Source organism: Eptatretus burgeri, chromosome 1 (genome assembly GCF_056783735.1).
Source record: "Eptatretus burgeri isolate ZD-2024b chromosome 1, Ebu_testis_v1, whole genome shotgun sequence".
In the NCBI taxonomy this organism is placed as follows: domain Eukaryota; kingdom Metazoa; phylum Chordata; class Myxini; order Myxiniformes; family Myxinidae; genus Eptatretus; species Eptatretus burgeri.
In genome coordinates, this window is record NC_140961.1 from 36,171,835 (window position 1) to 36,192,064 (window position 20,230).

Here is a 20,230-nt window from a genome sequence, read left to right on the forward strand (position 1 = left end):
GAGAACTCATTATGTAACCATGCCCCAGTGGAAGATGACTCATAATGTAACCACGCCCCGGTGGGAGATAACTCATTATGTAACCACGCCCCAGTGGGAGATAACTCATTATGTAACCACGCCCCAGTGGGAGATAACTCATTATGTAACCACGCCCCGGTGGGAGAGAACTCATTATGTAACCACGCCCCAGTGGGAGATAACTCATTATGTAACCACGCCCCGGTGGGAGAGAACTCATTATGTAACCACGCCCCGGTGGGAGAGAACTCATTATGTAACCACGCCCCAGTGGGAGATGACTCATAATGTAACCACGCCCCGGTGGAGTCAGAGTGATTCCAGCAGCAAAGCGTGGAGGCTTTTTTGCAGGTTTTGGGTTATGCAAATCGTTCTCATTCATTGGAGACCATTTTATAAACCACTTTCCAAAGAGCATCGTTGTTTCGTGCACATTGGTTTGCTCCACTTGTGCATCAATTGACCTTTTCAATTATGAATGCGAAACCTTGTAATGCACAAATGTGCATTCATTTATATATTACGTACCGTATGATGCGACGTCTGCTGACAGTATTTAACTATTTATGTGAGTGTTAAATTTAGAGCCTGGTGTTGGCGCAGTGGTTAGGGCAGCGGCTTGGGATCCAAAAGGTCCTGAGTTCAAGCCCCGTTGGGCCACTGAATTAATACACCAGGGGGTTGACCCAGCCTGTCATCCTTCCGAGGTCGGCGAAATGAGTACCAGTGTACTGGGCCGGTGTATACCCCGGTTAAAATAGGTGTACCATATCCCTGTGTTGTAAGAGGCGACCAGGGTTGCGTCAGGAAGGGCATCCGACGTAAAACATGTGCCAAATCACTATGCGGATCATACGGCTGATCCGCTGTGGCGACCCTTAACGGGAGCAGCCGAAAGAAGAAGAAGAAGAAGATGTGAGTGTTAAATTTATTTAAATCTACACTCGAAAACACCTCTGTGGAAGACCCTTGATGTTCACCTTGGACCATGCATGCGATGGTGTTTCTCGCACGTGCCTGCATGGTTTATTAGTTTCCCCTCTGTTTGAGCTCCACCCCAAGCCCCAACACGCCCTTTCAGCGCTTGAATCCGTTGAACAGACGTTCAGTATTAAACAAATAATTCAATAGTCTTCAGAACCTGGTTCACATATTACATCCAACTTTCATGGCTTGTTTTAACTGGAGAGGGGGGTCGTCCTGAAATTCGCAATTTAGTCTTTGGACTCGAGGACCAAGCTGGACAATGAGACATCAATGTACTTTCACATGAATAAAGACACCATAGTCCATCGGATGTGTCGGTGCACTTTAACATGGATAACGAGGACAGGAGGAGATCGGACACGAATGTCGACACAGCTCGTACTGTAATTTGCGAATCTGGGATTCGAACCTGAGGTCACAACGTCACAAGTGTCCAAACGGAGACGTCATTCGAAGTGTTGAACAACTTTCACTGGACTTGGATGAAAAACCAACCGACAATTCCAACCTGGAATCTCAAACTCAGTCGTCATAATTGGCGCGCCCCCCCCCCCCGCATGATGAGCTCTGCTTCATCCTTGGGCTCAAACCAAATGATGAATCACGTGGTGCGGGCCCGCCCACCCAGCAGGCGCTCCGCCCCATTTTTCGCCCGATGCGTGAATATGCTGTTTCCGTCACACGGTGCGGGCACGCCCACCACGCATGAGGTCCCGCCCACCACGCATGAGGTCCCGCCCACCACGCATGAGGTCCCGCCCACCACGCATGAGGTCCCGCCCACCACGCATGAGGTCCCGCCCATCCTGAGCCAACCTCATGAATATGCATCACACGGTGCGGGTCGTTTGGCAGGTACAAAAGGCGAATCTCTTTCGTGACGTGACGCTTTCCAGCATGGTTTACTGAACCACCGCTCTTCCTCCAGATCCCGCTCCTCCTTCACATCCCGCTCCTCCAGGTCGCGCTGCTCCTCCGGATCCCGCTGCTCCTCCGGATCCCGCTGCTCCTCCGGATCCCGCTGCTCCTCCGGATCCCGCTGCTCCTCCGGATCCCGCTGCTCCTCCGGATCCCGCTGCTCCTCCAGATCCCGCTGCTCCTCCAGATCCCGCTGCTCCTCCAGATCCCGCTGCTTCTCCAGATCCCGCGCCTCCTTCAGATCCCGCTCCTCCAGATCCCTCTCCTCATTGAGATCCTGCAGCTCTTCCAGATCCCGCTGCTTCTCCAGATCCCGCTCCTCCTTCGGATCCCGCTCCTCCAGATCCCTCTCCTCCTTGAGATCCTGCAGCTCTTCCAGATCCCGCTGCTTCTCCAGATCCCGCTCCTCCTTCAGATCCCGCTCCTCCTTGCGATCCTGCTGCTCCTCCAGATACCGCTGCTTCTCCAGATCCCGCTGCTTCTCCAGATCCCGCTGCTTCTCCAGATCCCGCTGCTTCTCCAGATCCCGCTGCTCCTCCAGATCCCGCTTCTCCTCCAGATCCCGCTTCTCCTCCAGATCCCGCTTCTCCTCCAGATCCCGCTTCTCCTCCAGATCCCGCTTCTCCTCCAGATCCCGCTTCTCCTCCAGATCCCGCTTCTCCTTCACAGACCCCACGGCCCCCTTTACCCATTTTCTTTGATGGCATCAGGGATGGCTCGGGTTCGCAACGGCGGATCGGACACTAGGTACGAGAACCTGAAATTTTTTTACAACATATTTTAAATGATGTGCTTCCTGGTTCGGATGCCGTGCTGCGTGTGTACCTGTGCATGTGAAGCTTGCTAGCGTGTATACCTGTGCACGTGAAGCTTGGTAGCGTATGTACCTGTGCACGTGAAGCTTGGTGGCATGGGTACCTGTGCACGTGAAGCTTGGTGGCGTTTGTACCTGTGCACGTGAAGCTTGCTGGCGTGTATGCCTGTGCACGTGAAGCTTGGTGGCGCGTGAAGCTAGGTGGCGTGTGTACCTGTGCACGTGAAGCTTGCTAGCGTGTATACCTGTGCACGTGAAGCTTGGTGGCGTGTATACCTGTGCACGTGAAGCTTGGTGGCGTGTGTACCTGTGCACGTGAAGCTTGGTGGCGTGTGTACCTGTGCACGTGAAGCTTGCTGGCGTGTGTACCGACGCACGTGAAGCTTGGTGGCGTGTGTACCTGCGCGCGTGAAGCTTGGTGGCGTGTGTACCTGCGCACGTGAAGCTTGGTAGTGTGTATACCTGTGCACGTGAAGCTTGGTAGCGTGTGTACCTATGCGCGTGAAGCTTGGTGGCGTGTGTACCTGTGCGCGTGAAGCTAGGTGGCGTGTGTACCTGCGCACGTGAAGCTTGCTAGCGTGTATACCTGTGCACGTGAAGCTTGGTAGCGTGTATACCTGTGCACGTGAAGCTTGGTGGCGTGTGTACCTGTGCACGTGAAGCTTGGTGGCGTGTGTACCTGTGCACGTGAAGCTTGGTGGCGTGTGTACCTGTGCACGTGAAGCTTGGTGGCGTGTGTACCTGTGCACGTGAAGCTTGCTGGCGTGTGTACCGACGCACGTGAAGCTTGCTGGCGTGTGTACCTGTGCGCGTGAAGCTAGGTGGCATGTGTACCTGTGCACGTGAAGCTTGGTAGTGTGTATACCTGTGCACGTGAAGCTTGGTGACGTGTGTACCTGTGCGCGTGAAGCTAGGTGGCGTGTGTACCTGCGCACGTGAAGCTTGCTGGCGTGTGTACCTGCGCACGTGAAGCTTGCTAGCGTGTATACCTGCACACGTGAAGCTTGGTAGCGTGTATACCTGTGCACGTGAAGCTTGCTAGCGTGTGTACCTGTGCACGTGAAGCTTGCTAGCGTGTGTACCTGTGCACGTGAAGCTTGGTGGCGTGTGTACCTGTGCACGTGAAGCTTGCTGGCGTGTGTACCGACGCACGTGAAGCTTGCTGGCGTGTGTACCGACGCACGTGAAGCTTGGTGGCGTGTGTACCTGTGCACGTGAAGCTTGCTGGCGTGTGTACCGACGCACGTGAAGCTTGGTGGCGTGTGTACCTGTGCACGTGAAGCTTGGTGGCGTGTGTACCTGTGCACGTGAAGCTTGCTGGCGTGTGTACCTGTGCACGTGAAGCTTGCTGGCGTGTGTACCGACGCACGTGAAGCTTGGTGGCGTGTGTACCGACGCACGTGAAGCTTGGTGGCGTGTGTACCTGCGCGCGTGAAGCTTGGTGGCGTGTGTACCTGCGCACGTGAAGCTTGGTAGTGTGTATACCTGTGCAAGTGAAGCTTGGTAGCGTGTGTACCTATGCGCGTGAAGCTTGGTGGCGTGTGTACCTGCGCACGTGAAGCTTGGTAGTGTGTATACCTGTGCACGTGAAGCTTGGTAGCGTGTATACCTGTGCGCGTGAAGCTAGGTGGCGTGTGTGACGATGCGTGCATACCGAGTGTGCAGGGTTTGGCGGCCGTGGGAAAGCTCGATGTGTAATCGGCGGGGAGAGGTGAGTCCTGAACACTGCACAGCACGAACCTCGGGAGAAAACACAAACACTGTACCTTTACAATCCAAGAATGTATAACACAACACTCGATGCACGTGGTGAGGGTGAGGGTGAGGGTGAGGCTTTGAAAGGAACAGCAAACGTTCATGTGGCATAGTTCTGTTGATGTTGATGATGATGGTGAATTTGGTGAGCGATGACGGGCATTGTGAGGGATGGTGTGGAAGGTGAGGTTTACCAAGCGGCAGCGGTCATGGTAAGGTCTGATAAGTGTCAGCAGGCATCGTGGGAATGGTAAGGATTAATTGGGAGGGGTGTCGAGCACAGTGAGGATTAATGATGAGGGATGCCGAACATGGCGAGGAATAATGGTGAGGTTTAATGTTGAGGGGTGGTGGGCCTGGTGAGGTTTAATGTTGAGGAATGGCAGGTATGGTGAGGATTAATGTTGAGGGGTGGTAGGCATGGAGGTGATTAATGTTGAGGGGTGGTGGGTATGGAGGTGATTAATGTGGAGGGGTGGTGGGCATGGAGGTGATTAATGTTGAGGGATGGTGGGCATGGAGGTGATTAATGTGGAGGGGTGGTGGGCATGGAGATGATTAATGTTGAGGGGTGGTGGGCATGGAGATGATTAATGTTGAGGGATGCTGTGCAAGGTGAGGATTAATGTTGAGGGATGGTGGGCATGGAGGTGATTAATGTGAAGGAGTGGTGGGCATGGAGATGATTAATGTTGAGGGATGCCGTGCAAGGTGAGGTTCTGTGAGGATCTGTGGGAATTCAAAGTTAGCCTGGTGATTCACAGCGAAGCATTTGCAGACGATGTTTGTAATGAGTCCCCTGTTAGCGAGCAACCTCACCTCTCTCTCACCCCACCACTAGGCTCCTGCAAATACTGCACCTGCTCTTCGTCCTACCTGACATCTCTCTCCCTCTCACTCTCACTCACACAGTCGTGCTTCGTCTTTACCTGCAAGCCATCCTGTATGCGCATGTTACCTGCACATCGTCATAGAAGGAACTATTCCTCCACATATCCATGACAATGATGTCTCAACTCTTCTACAGCTTTGATCACAAGCTGCGTGCATGTACATAGCATATACCTGTCCTAATATCTAACGACCCCACTTTACAAACCACCAAACGCCTGTCCCTGTTCCTTTCACCTCATTCCAACAGTCTCTCCGCTGTGCAGTCTCAACCATTTGCCCTCAAGCTACAGATACAGGAGGGAAAAACGATTTTGGCTTTAAGCATCCCGTGAGGTAGGTGTGGTTCAGTCCATTTTGGATCGTAAGAATGAAAACGGCAAGTTGATCGATTTATTTAATTTATTTTGAATGTTCGTAACTAGTTGTGACAATCACCAGGTGTAAATGCCATCCATTTTGGAGGCGAGTGTCGATGAACATCCTAAAAGGGAAGCTGCTGGATTTTTATTCATCCTTTTCTTTTATTGTTATTTATTTAAGGGCAAAGGTGAATATAATATATGAATAGTCAGAGATAATGCCTGGTGTTGCTTAATGGTTCGGGTGGTGGGCTTGGGATCCTAGGATTCTGAGTTCAAATCCCACTTGTTTGTTGAATTAAAACCAGGTGGGGTTGACTCTGCCTGTCATCCTTCCGAGGTCGGCAAAATGGGTGCCAACATGTTGGTATCCTGTGTCGGAGTGGTGACCCATCCAGGATTGTGCCCAATAGCCAAGGAGACTGCTCAGGCAGCACCAACGCTCTGCACAGAGTATGGTCCTGATAGATGGATGGATGCTAGGAAAGCTTAGTGGTATCACTTTGAACTGTCTAGCCTGGGTTTGAATCTTGACCTAGCGATAAACTGTCATCCGAGTGTTTATCATCAAAGTGTGTGCTGTCCATCGCATGGATATTAAGCTTGAGGACTCCTCTGCCATCATGAGTATGGAGGTCACAGATCCCATGGTGTCTTTCACGAAGAGTTGGCAAGCAATTGTTGGCATCCAAAAAAAAAAATCCAAATTTTGCAGCACGGATAATTTTTAAAGTCTTTGGAACAACTCAACCGAGGTTTCATTCAGAATGGATGGTCTAACCATTGTACTTCCGAGCGCTTTGCGCTTACCTTGCGTAGGCTTTCTTGGTTGCTTTATGCAGCTTCTTCGGCAAGAAGAGCATGGGAGGTGTCAATTTATTTGTATAATCCGAGCCACCTGGGTTTAGTTGATTAGGTGAGAGCTGATTGGCTATTCCCTCCATTCACAGGTGAGAGATGTGGGTGTGTATTTCTCTATTTTATTTATATATGTATAATATTTGCATTGTCTGTATGTCTGTAATCGGCCGCACCGGTCATAACCCCATCATATTGCGTACCATTGGAATCCTCTTCCCATCAGCACAGGGTGCGGGCCCCTCTGTGCGTGTACGTGTGTGTAAATATATATATATATATATATATATATATATATATATATATATATATATATATATATATATATATATATATATATATGTATGTATATATATATATATATATATTTCTTCTTCTTCTTCTTCTTCTTTCGGCTGCTCCTGTTAGGGGTCGCCACAGCGGATCATCCGTATGATCCGCATAGTGATTTGGCACATGTTTTACGCCGGATGCCCTTCCTGACGCAACCCTGGTCGCCTCTTATGACACAGGGATATGGTACACCTATTTTAACCGGGGTATACACCAGCCCAGTATACTGGTACTCATTTCACCGACCTCGGAAGGATGACAGGCTGAGTCAACCTCCTGGTGTATTAATTCAATGGCCCAACGGGGCTTTAACTCAGGACCTTTTGGATCCCAAGCCACTGCCCTAACTACTGCGCCAACATCAGGCATATATATATATATATATATATATATATATATATATATATATATATATATATATATATATATATATATATATATATACTGAACAAAAATATCTAAGTCAAGATTGCTATTATGGGAAAATGGTCAAACCGATGATATGTTTGAGCAATGGTTCCTTTGTTTTGCTCAAGACAGATGTTCCCATTGAAATTGACCACTCTGAGTGTGTGGACTCACACGTTGATTAATCCTTCCCATGAGCACCATGGGGCTTGACAGAGTGATGGTCAGTGAGCGTGACCAGGACACAAACACTCCCTATAGCTTGCCCTATAAAAGGCCTCCCCAAAATGTGGACTGGTGCCAAATGTCAACATGCCACAGATGTCACAAATCTTGAGGGAGCGTGCCATTGGCATGCTGAATGCTGGGACGTCAGTACGGGCCGTTGCAGCACACTTCAATGTCCACCACTCCACCATTAGCCGCCTGAGAACGCGCCTCAGAGAGACTGGAAGCACCGTGAACCGCCCACATGCCCGGCGACCACGTGTGACCACCGCCGGTCAGGATCGTCACATGAGGCTGCAACATCTCCGGGATCGACTCCGACCGGCCACGAGGACAGCCGATGAGACTATCGGGCTGCATAACAGGCGCATTTCAGCCCAGACGGTGCGTAACAGCTTGAGGGAGGCCAAGCTTGAGGGAGGCCAACACCCGCTACTGACTGTGTGAACTCTGACAGTGACACCTTGGTTGTGTCGGCTGTTGTAGCGCAAAGACTGTCGCCAGAATTCTCAAGGAACTCTTTGAAATTTAATGCTCAATTGTCATGGATTCTATAACCAAATTGTTGTGAAGATTTAGTATTAATGAGTTCGAGGTAAAATAGTAACAATCGCTTGGTGCGTTTATATTTTTGTTCAGTATATATATATATATATATATATATATATATATATATATATATATATATATATATATATATATATATAATCGTCCAGAGCAGGAATTGTAATCCACACTAATATTTGAGACTTTTCAAGTTGAAAGTTAACAAAGAGCATTGCATCAGATGCTTCTGAGCAGATAATTTATTCCCATTCTCTATGTATATACATTTTGCGCAATAATTCCACAATTGATCTGCTGCATTCTCTACCCATAGAGTACTGAAGTTAATGGGGCGAAATCTTCACGGTCCGTAGCATGCGATTCATTTCGGAGCTCTATTTTGTCCCCGTGTCATTGTCTTTCCTACACCTTTCCTTGTCGTTTTTCATCTTCTCGCTGCTCCCTCGTTTATATGTGCCGATAAGGACGTGGGACAGAGTATGCTTGAGAGTGCATGACGTGTGTGTGTACACATGAATATCGAGTTTAAAGGTTTGAAAGCCGGACTATGTTGCCCTACTCGGTCGATGAGCCAGAGCCTGTTCCTGTGTTTATTTTTCCTTTTGTTTTTTTTTTTTTCTCTCTCTTCCTGTGACTCTCTCACCTCTGAAAATGCTTCTCACCTCCTTTTGTTGTGTTTGCCATTCCCTCCCTTTTCACTCGCTCACTATTTCTCTCGTCTGCAAAGGGGCCGTCATACATTCCCATAGACTGGTGTACCATGTACATTTATGGTTGGCTTGAGTATGTACTTGTAAAGAGTACAATAAATATGGAATTTTCTGGCCATGAGAGGATTCATGACTTTTTTTGCTTTCTGTCACCAAAAATAGCACAAACTTTGATTTTGGTTTAGTTATGATTCGCACCCAAATGCTACACTTTGATAACAGTGAGTTTAATTCGCATTTCTGTGATAACGTGGTCTGTTGCGAAACCAAACAAAACACTACGGGCTGGCTGTAAACTTGGAGTTAGTTTCTTAGTATGAAAAGCATCAACTTATTCTCGTCGTCCCACCTCCTCCCCTCCACAGACTTCTTTGGCCGAGATCAAAATCATTTGATTACCTATATGAAGACGGACAACGACTCCTTGCCTGCTTTCCTGTCCAGGCCACGATCGCCTTCTATGAGTCTGAGAGCGAGGATGAGATAGAAGGAGAGACTGAGGAGTTGGGAATGGATGGCAAATTGCAGGATTCCTCAAGTTACTGCGAAGCCAACAATAACTGTCGGTCCCATGGAGTTATGAATACAGACAAGGGGTCCGCACGTACATGCGGCTCGCGAATGCAGCCGAGCCGTGTGTGAGTGCAAGTCGGTGCAGCCTTGCCGTTGGATTCGACCATGGTGCTCCACATGCTTCCTTCGATAGTTCTCAAACCAAGGCTCTTCTGTCTGCATCACAAGAAGAGCCAAGATCACAGCTTAATTGCACAACTGTTTCATGCCATTTGTGTACAGGCTCAAAAAGCTCCACTGTACCCATGTTATTTGCACTACACACCCAATGTAATGTATGTAAATAATGAATGTTTGTGCTTTATATTTAAATAAAGTTTGATTTAAGTTTTCGTGTAATATGTTGAAGCAAAAGGAAAAAAAACTGTGTACGGACTTGTCACGACCTTTGCCAACATTTAATTCCCACTGACAGTCCTTAGGCTTCACATCCAGCTCAACCGGTTACTGCACAAACGGCACAGGTACAAGTGGCTACAAAAGGAAAAAAAGAAATTAAAAATAAAATGAACACAATGGATTACCAGATTCACAATGTCATCATCTGTTTGAAGTTCACACTCGAGCATTGTGAGATTGTTAAACCAGGAAGGTTAACCCAGAAAAGTGTAAACGACCCAAATATGTCATTTCTTGTATTCAAATGAAGGGAGAGGTAAGTGGGGATGGGAATGTTATGTTTTCCACCGATGGTCGCCCACTTCCATCTTCTCTCCACCACCTTTCACTCTCCTCTATAATATACAAAATTGGGCATCCTTCCCACAACCGCTGCTATCCTTCCTCCTGTGATGTACGTTATTGATCAAACAACCACCTTGAGTACTTTTGCCTTAAAACAGACACCACACCATCATTCGGAATGGGATTTCATGCTGTAAAGACAATAAATATTGCAAAGTTTCTTTGTTAAAATGTAGGGCGAATGCCACCTGGCCACATCGCCACTTCGTCTTACCTGTATAATTGGCATGACGTAAAGTTTGGAGCGATGGAATGTGGATATGACACTGGAACGATGGACCAAATGGCCTTCCCATGTGTCCTTGTAAGCCAATGTAATAATCCTTGACGTCGGAAGGGGATACTTTGTACAGAATGTCTGTGAGAGTTAAAATGTAAGTACGATATATTATAACGTTTTAATATCATTACATTTTTTTGAAGTATGACAGTATTAATTTTTTGGGTATAATGATCTCATTATTATTTGGTCGAGGCTTGTGGAAGAGGGATTCTTCATGACTATTACTGCACGAGCTTTGTCTCAGCTTTGGTGTATTAAACACAGATAAAGTTTGAATGTGAGAGGTTATTATTTGGACGAAAGTCTTCCCTTTGAGAGAGAAAATAATGTTTTGCAAGAAATTAAATTAGCATTTTCAACAAGTAGTGCACGAGACCTCATGGATGCCAGGGCTGAAGTGAACCATTTTTTTTCTTTTTTTACATTTTTCACCATAGTGAACCATTTTTTTTCTTTTTTTACATTTTTCACCATAGTGAACCATTTTTGCTTAAGAAATAGAATTTCTAAAGTTGCATGGACAATAATAATTTAATTAAACGCAACAGGAAAAATACTATTTGAATGTAGTGTGCCGGGATTCTTTTTACACCATTCACTGTGTCTATAAACCAGAAGACTAAAATTGCTACATTTATGATGAATGCAAAATATCCCTAATAAACAAACACCGAGTAAATAAATGAGAATTCCCTTTAGAATAATGAGATGTAAACACAGTAGGCCATTAGACCCATAAAGCCTGCACAATGGTTGTTAACCTATAATTGTCTATGTGCTCTATCCTTTTTAAATGCCAAGTAGTGGAAAACAAGGAAGCAGCACGTACCATTTTTAAAGTCCTTGGTACAACTTAACTGCAGGGGTTTGAACCACAAACCTGCCAAACTCAGAGCAGACATTCTAACCATGACACCACCATGTCTGGTTGAACACCACTTCTTCCTTTCATTGTCGTCTGAGCCATCTGTGATGGACGTCCTGGGCTGTTACAAATGCATGCAAACTATTTCTTTCCTTCTCCACTGTATTTAGTGGCGGAATGAAGGCTTTAGACTTCTCATTTCCTGTGTTTTTTATTTAGTTTAGAAATATATTATTTCATCTTTTGCTTGGTGTTTCTCTGGGATTCGTGAGTATAATTTTCTGGTCAAGAGAAGGGAAGTTCTGGTGTTGGTGGCGTGTTTTATGAGGTCTACTCTTGCTACCTCCACCACTAAAGGTGGAGGGAGGTCATATTTTCACCCCTGCCTGTTTGTCTATTTGTCTGTCTGTCTGTGAGCAGACATCTCAAAAAGTTATGGATGAATTCAGATGAAACTTGGTGCGATTTCTTGATTTTTTTTTCTTGGGGGAGGAGGGTGCTTGTTCCTTATGCTTACCTCTTTAGTACAATGTAAAATTTCTGACTTTAGCTAATATGATTATTTTTTTATAATAGAGGTGTCTCAGGTGTCAGCCATCTTGTTTCCTGGTGATTTTTGTGCTTTTCCCATGTTTCCTTTGTTTTTCATAGATGTGCTTTTTTTCTACACCAATGGAGGTTAATCTAATGGAATAGTGCGTATCTGTCATTGGGTCATGGTAGTTGTGATTCCATCAGTCCAGATCTCTGTCAAGTAAACCAAAGCACTCCATAAATTCAAGGCGGGTGCGTGCGACCTACAGTTTGGACGACCTACACTCACACCTGACGCCCCCTCCACTCTTACATTGTCACTTTCTGCTCTGGGGGCACTCGCATATGCCTTGACTGTGGTCTCCAGAGGTTATTTTGGCTGGAGGTTTTGGTGTTTATCAGGCTGCTGTTTGCCCCTTCGAGTCAGTCAGTGGTGAATGAAATGCATACACACGATGCATGGCCGTTTCAAAGACGTGGGGGTCCCAAACCAAACTCGAAGGGATTCAGAACCCCGAAATCTTTGCCATCTCGAGTGACTCGGGCCAATCAGTGGGCCGTGGTACTCACCTTATGAGGTGGGAACGCTGAGAAACTCCCGGGTTGACAAAAGGTCATTGCAAGATGAGGCTGAAGCAGAACAAAAAGAAAGAAAGACTTCTGTATGGGGAAATTTTCAGCCTCCTATATATATATATATATGGCAAAACAAGAATTATTTCAGATATATACAGTATTTTATATAATATATTATACCTATATTTTCATACAACTATCTATAAGCTCAACTGCATAAACTTTTTATCCTGTACAAATATCAACAAATCTGAATGTCTGACTGATACAATCTACTTGAGGGATGACAAACTGATTGAGATGTTGGGGTTCACATATTTTGTCTACAAAGATAATGTAATGTGTGTCGAGGTGAAAGTTAAGAGAAGGGGTCATCTATTTAAAGAGGGATGCAATGTGACGGACGTTTAAAAAAAAAAATCCTCTCGACCTGTATGTTCCCTACCTGTCCCCTTCCCTACCTGTTCTCTTCCCTACCTCCCCCGTACTCTGATGTCCTCCCAACTCTTGACTCTTCTCTCCTTGCCTCTCCCTGCATACCAATACTGCCCCTACCCCAATTCTTCTTTTCTTATTTTTAATTTATTCAATTTAGCACCCACCCCATGCACACAAAATAAATACATAGTCCTTCAAATGACACAATGGTTGCTTGATGTTCAACATTTGAAAAGATAAGAGCACGGACAATCCCCATAAGTTGGCATCCACTGGCAAGAGGTAATTCCCCTTGAGGAAATGCTCCGCTGAATGTGGTGAGAAAGGCGGTGCCATTGTTGTGACGTCGCTGGTACTCAGAGTGCTCGGGGAAGTAAAGGCACTTCCTCCAAGATCAGTGGCTGTTAGTGTCGTCTAACAGTCTTGTGTGTGTTGTGTATTTGTCTGTATGTCCATGTGTGTGTGTTTACACTGACTCAGTTCGGCTCACCGGGAACTTTCAACCTGCCGTTGCTGGCGTAAAATCTGTAATTCAAATCGTCTTTCAAACATAATTTTCAGTTTTAAGCTCACCTATTCGAAGAACAGAGAGCTATAGCGATACCCCCGGCGTCAGCGTCAGCGTCAGCGTGAAAATGTTAAAGTTTTTGGTGCAAGTAATTTCCTTTCTAATGTTTTTATCTACCACACTATTTTTTACTGATTACAATATACAAATACATATATTGCTTTAAAATTATTTGGATCAGACTTCACTGCAATGCTTTATAAAAAATATTAGACTAGTCTTTTAAAAACGAAAAACGATAAATGTATAAACAGGCGAGCATTGGGTGGCTTTGACACCACTCTAGTTAAACGATCGAGTGGAAATTCCAGGATGGTTAACCGTAATTGTTGTGTTCCTGAATGCAAATCAGAATCATTCAAATCGGAATTAAAGGACGATGAGAAATATCTGTAGACGAGAGGAGTCGGGTTCATTCTATTTTCTGTTAATACAATTATCAAGCAGCAGCTGTGGTTATAACAACCAACACACACACACACACACACACACACACACACACACACACACACACACACACACACACACACACACACACACACACACACACACACACACACACACACACACACACACACACACACAAACGGACGCTTCTCCTTTCACCAATAGATGCAAAAATCCAGTATAATTTCTCGTGTGGCCACAGAACGAAACAAAAATAAATAATTATAATGGCCCAAACAGCCCATACAACACCCACTCCCAGCTCCCCCTCCCCTTCATCTCCATACAAACACGATTCATCATAAATATCATCATTTTAAACTTACCCTGTGCATCGGCAAGCCCCAGATATGACATTCTCATCGGTATTAAGAAGCACGAAGGTTTGGTTAGAACACGACAATCGACGAACCTTCAGCCTTCCACGGGCGCACATCGTCGGGAGTTCTTGCAATACGACTGCAAGATATCAACTTTTTTGGACGAGTCCATCATGAAGCTCTCCAACTCTTTTGTTGTGCAGAGAGAGGGGCACACCCCTTTAGAGCAGGTGCGTTTCCAAGTATTTACGGCTTCTTTAAAAGTTTTCTTGTCGTTTCATGCGACAATCCTTATCTGGGAGGCATGAAATGTGTCCAGGCCACCACAATGAACTTTGCTGCTGGGGGTTTCTGTGCATTGCGTGCCGAGCAAACTGGGGTGAATTACATCATTTTGAAAGTGCTGTATTGAGAAGATCCCGATTCAAACTGAAGGAACTGCCAACTGCAGTCGACCAGCAGGCAAGGCTGATGTCCGACATTTCAATCATGGTCTTCATCGGGAGGTCGTAATTCATAGTCCCTCCCGGATGAAAGGGGGCAAACAGATTGTTACGTGGAAGGGGTGGGGGGGATTCATCGCTGGACTGTAAGCATAGTACGGTCCGTGTGTTTCGAGTAGGTTACATTGACATGTAACAGGGATCTGATGAAGTAGGTCGTTTGTTACACATCGTGCTGAGGCAGTGTATGTAATTTATAGACAGGGTAGAGATGAATTATTTATGCATAAAAACCTCTTGTTGCAGGCGGGGCAAGGTGAGGACTTCCCTTTGCAGAGGCACACTTGTCACGTGTGAGAAAGGCCAATTACAATCTCTCTGGCCATTGTGTGCCAGCCATGGTGGCACAGTGGACTGTCGAACCGAGAAGAAATGATGTACTGGTGTTTTTATTAGGGGCACCTCCGTAGGTGGGACCCAGGAAGAAGAGGAGAATCCTGTCGACTTGTGTGCAGGAAAGGAGAGAACAGATTTTTGACTGAGGAGTCGACATGAGCGGCCAAGTAGAGGCTTGTGAGTGCAAGAGAGAGAACACGAGGTATTGAAGACTGGAGAGTCCAGCAAGAGAGATTGGTGTACAAGGAAGATTGGGACCTCGCTTGCAGGATGAGCCTTGTGTGGGTTCGACCCAAGCTGGGATCACCCTGTGTTTATGGAGGGCTTGGAGGTAAAAGGACAAATGGGGACCACGTGGTCAAGTGGAAGGCTGACTCTTCGCTGGCCCTGCTCGTGGCAAATTTGACTTCTTCTGGACACCATCAAGTCGTGCGCCCAGTCCAGTGCATCATAAAGAAAAGGGAAGTCCCGCCTGCATTATTGTTTGTTATGCAAGTGTGATAGTGGCTCCTTGTGGGTTCTCTTTATGGGGTTTTTTTTTTCTTCATTGTATGCAAGTTTGCGTATCCCCATTCTCCTTTTTGTGTCTTTTTAACTTGCTTGGATTGTTCTGTCATTGTAGCGTCTCGTTGACCCTTTTCCCTGTGATTTTCATGATAAAAATCAATCTTTTAAAAGGTAAGAGCTGCTTTCAGTCATCTGTTGTTAGCGTGTGGGCTTGCCGTCATTTTGGCTCATTTGGGTGACCTTGGAGGATGGTAAAATTGAACACAGTGCCTTCAAAGATCGCTAAGACCATCTCTTGGGCCGTAACGTCCTGGCTCTGAGTAATTCCGTGTTTGCGGATGCATAGACGCGACAATATAATAAGGTTTTACGTTCGCGAATGCAATGAGGGAAATTAAGAAGATGAAAAATCCAGAATGATCATTTTCAGTCTGTAATTGATGGATGAAAATGAACGAACACACAAATGATAAAAACACTAATTAACTTTTTCTGTTCATCGAGCCAGCACTGCACCGCTGCCCCCTTGAACCCCCAGCTGTAAACCTATTTGATGGGACAACTGTCAGACGATGCTTTGGAAGCCCCTGATCTGAAGAGAGGCTCCCAATCCCAAAATCAAGTGCCACCAATGTTTTTTGGGGTTTTTTCGTATACATAGTGGAAGATACTCGTGGAAGAGCTAGAATTAGTCCACTGAACGAATCGGGACACAACGTGACAAAAGGAACGGTCGAGAGAGGCGAAAGCAACTTATGTTCTCTTCTTGGCAGCAACATGACCACTTATTTGACTTTGTTTATATATATTTTGTTGTATTGGATCTATTTCCAAGGATGTAGTCATCAAAGTTTATTGAATATAAGGCCTTTTAAGTTATTGTGTTGACGACGTTTGAAATGTTTGTATATGCAAATCAAAGATGGCGGACATTTGACAAATCATACTAAAATATATTGTTACGAATCTGGAAGCCATTTGCACACAGACAGTCAGCAGCCCCCGCAGTTCAGTTATTTCGATAAGTATGTGTTTATAGTCAGGGTCCCGTCCTCTTGTCTAATGGGTTAATTTCACGTGTGCGCTGCGGGTTTATTTTTTTAGTTAGGTTTTTATTACAACAACAGCGGACCATCGCCTCGCTCCATCATCGCTATTATGCACGTGGCCTGAGGTGAGGAGGTAGGCGGAGCTAAAATCGCCTCAGCTCCGACTCCGCCCCAGAAAGGTGGGAGTTGCCCCGCCTACCATGGGCCTGTCCAATGAGGGACGGCCAGCGAATCGCGCGATGCCCTCGACCAATCCAGAGGCGAGTTACCTCAGAGCAGATGCTCCACCCCCGCGAGGGGAAGGGATAAGGAAGGTTGCGAGCTGCTCGTGGGAGGAGAGAGAAGTTGGTTGGTTCCTGCTGGTTGAGTTCGTGGCTCCTGGTCAATGATCATATTGGTCGGAGTTGGCGCCCGTCCTGGTTGGTGTTTGTGTTCGTGGTGCCCGGGTCGTCGATCGTCGTTCGCGGCTGGCCAAGTCACTCCTTGGATTCTGGAGGCGTGGGTTTGAGTCCCACCGAGGCAGGTTGTGTGGGAGCGAGCGAGCTGAGGATCCCGTTTCCTTCCATGGAATCCGAGCTCCACGAGCGCGGGTCGGTAAAGACCGCACGAGGCAGACAGGTACCAACCAGACCTTGACCCTCAGCTCGCCTTCCCTCTCGAGCCGAATAAAGACCATTGAGGTCCATTTCTTTGGGGGTGCGTGTGTGTGTATCTGAGTGGGCCCTGTCTTAAAGTAAAATCGCTTAAGTGTTTTCTTTTTATTGTACATTATTTTGCATTGCTTATTCGGTTGTAACTCTGTTCTGTGTCTCCCTTCCCGATTATTGCCCCCATTATAAATAAACCCCCAATTGCTAAATTTTCCAGTTCGTTGCCTGTGTTTTCTTCCATTGACCCAGCACGGTACGGGATTGAGAAATAGTGAGGCCTTCAGTGCCGTAAGTTATCATTGGGTCTGACGGACTTTGGTAATTCCGCTTGGTTACACCGGACCGAGGTCGCTAGAGCGACCCGGTTCGACAGGGTCCGTCGAGGGTGTGACTTCCCCGGTAATTTAATGACGTGGGTACTTAGGTATATTGAAATTTGGCTATTAACCCTACCCCACGCCGTCAGAGAATTGGCGAGCACGGTCCTTAAGTGACCCGTGACCTTCCGAGATGTCCGAGAGTCATGACCTAAATTCCAGGTTTTTGGTGGTAGACGGCTCTACTGCTCCACCTGGCCCGTTCCTCGCCACCGACCCCCGGCCCACAACAATATAACTTGGTGTTTGTCTGTATTTTCACCTGATACATTTGGTCGTTACTTATCCAATCTCAACCAAACTTGAAAGGAGCACTAAGGGTCACAAGATGGACGTTGTGTTATATATAGCGACTTAATTTGCCCTCCCCACAAGGGGTTTTCCGTTTTGGGTGAAATCCGTGTTAAGGTGTATATCCGTGATAACATAGCTAATCGTGGCATTTTTCCAAGGCCACTTCTAATAATACAAATATTAATAGCAAACGCAGTGAGCTTCATACTTAACGCGTGCACATGAGAGAATAGGAAACAACAACAACAACAACAACACAATACCCCTGACGATTTCCAATCTGTGTCGTTGGCTATGACCCTTTTGCTTCCGGTTGTTTTTAAACGCTGTGCGGTGTATAAACACGATTGGGTTTTATTTCTATCTTGTGAATATTACTTAACGCATGCACATGAGAGAATAGGAAACAACAACAACAACAACAACAACACAATACCGTAGCAATTTGTAATCCGTGTCGTTGGCTATGACCCTTTTGCTTCCGTTTTTTTTTTGCTTCTGGTTATTTTTTGTTTCCGGTTTTTTGTCATGGGGAATGATGCATGCCGGGAGATAAAGGCATCGTCGGAGACATGAAAGACCCAAATATCAGACATGGTGTATATTTGCTCCACCGATTTTAATAAAGATATCTCCCGCATCATCAAAAAATAATTTTAATCGTGATTTACGTTATTTGATCGCTGATCCTGAATCCAGGCCGAAGTAACCGGAAATCGCGTATACAGTTGTGAACAAGTTATAGGTAAAGTCAGAAGCGAATGTAAGAAGAATTCTACGTTCAATCTCGTATTCATTTTTTTAGATGAGATCCTGTTCCAGGCGGTGTAGTTGTCGTTGTGAAGGTAATGTTGAGGTATAGTGTTGAGGTAATATTTATTTTTTCAGATGAGATCCTGTTCTCGGTGGTGTAGTTGTTGTTGTGAAGGTAATGTTGAAGTAATATTTATTTTTTTTAGATGAGATCCTGTTCTAGGCGGTGTAGTTGTCGGTGTGAATGTAATGTTAAGGTAATATTAATTTTTTTAGATGAGATCCTGTTCTCGGCGGTGTAGTTGTCGTTGTGAAGGTAATGTTGAGGTAATATTTTTTTTTTTCAGATGAGATCCTGTTCTAGGCGGTGTAGTTGTTGTTGTGAAGGTAATGTTGAGGTAATATTAATTTTTTTAGATGAGATCCTGTTCTAGGCGGTGTAGTTGTTGTTGTGAAGGTAATGTTGAGGTAATATTTATTTTTTCAGATGAGATCCTGTTCCAGGCGGTGTAGTTCTCGTGAAGGTAATGTTGAGGTAATATTATTTTTTTAGATGAGATCCTGTTCTCGGCGGTGTAGTTGTTGTTGTGAAGGTAATGTTGAGGTAATATTTATTTTTTTTGATGAGATCCTGTTCTAGGCGGTGTAGTTGGCGGTGTGAATGTAATGTTGAGGTAATATTAATTTTTTTAGATGAGATCCTGTTCTCGGCGGTGTAGTTGTCGTTGTGAAGGTAATGTTGAGGTAATATTTTTTTTTTTCAGATGAGATCCTGTTCTAGGCGGTGTAGTTGTTGTTGTGAAGGTAATGTTGAGGTAATATTAATTTTTTTAGATGAGATCCTGTTCTAGGCGGTGTAGTTGTTGTTGTGAAGGTAATGTTGAGGTAATATTTATTTTTTCAGATGAGATCCTGTTCCAGGCGGTGTAGTTGTTGTGAAGGTAATGTTGAGGTAATATTTATTTTTTTAGATGAGATCCTGTTCTCGGCGGTGTAGTTGTTGTTGTGAAGGTAATGTTGAGGTAATATTTATTTTTTTTGATGAGATCCTGTTCTAGGCGGTGTAGTTGGCGGTGTGAATGTAATGTTGAGGTAATATTAATTTTTTTAGATGAGATCCTGTTCTCGGCGGTGTAGTTGTCGTTGTGAAGGTAATGTTGAGGTAATATTATTTTTTTTTCAGATGAGATCCTGTTCTAGGCGGTGTAGTTGTTGTTGTGAAGGTAATGTTGAGGTAATATTAATTTTTTTAGATGAGATCCTGTTCCAGGCGGTGTAGTTGTTGTGAAGGTAATGTTGGGGTAATATTTATTTTTTTAGATGAGATCCTGTTCTCGGCGGTGTAGTTGTTGTTGTGAAGGTAATGTTGAGGTAATATTAATTTTTTTAGATGAGATCCTGTTCTAGGCGGTGTAGTTGTCGGTGTGAAGGTAATGTTGACGGAATTTTTTTTTCAGATGAGATCCTGTTCTCGGCGGTGTCGTTGTTGTTGTGAAGGTAATGTTGAGGTAATATTTTTTTTTCAGATGAGATCCTGTTCTAGGCGGTGTAGTTGTCGTTG

At 45.5% G+C, this 20,230-nt stretch overlaps 1 protein-coding gene and 1 long non-coding RNA gene across 3 annotated transcripts in view; one reads left to right on the forward strand and one right to left on the reverse strand.

Moving 5' to 3' along the window:
- Positions 1-20,230, reverse strand: part of LOC147034240 (uncharacterized) — a 62,888-nt gene that overhangs the window by 29,753 nt on the left and 12,905 nt on the right. The window lies entirely within an intron of this gene.
- LOC147034241 (uncharacterized) lies at positions 1,895-11,008 on the forward strand (the record flags this gene model as incomplete). Its single annotated transcript, XM_085871494.1, has 4 exons — positions 1,895-2,673; positions 4,406-4,451; positions 5,637-5,722; positions 9,218-11,008. Coding segments are annotated over 4 exons (1,188 nt in total), but the record flags the coding sequence as incomplete, so codon positions are not given.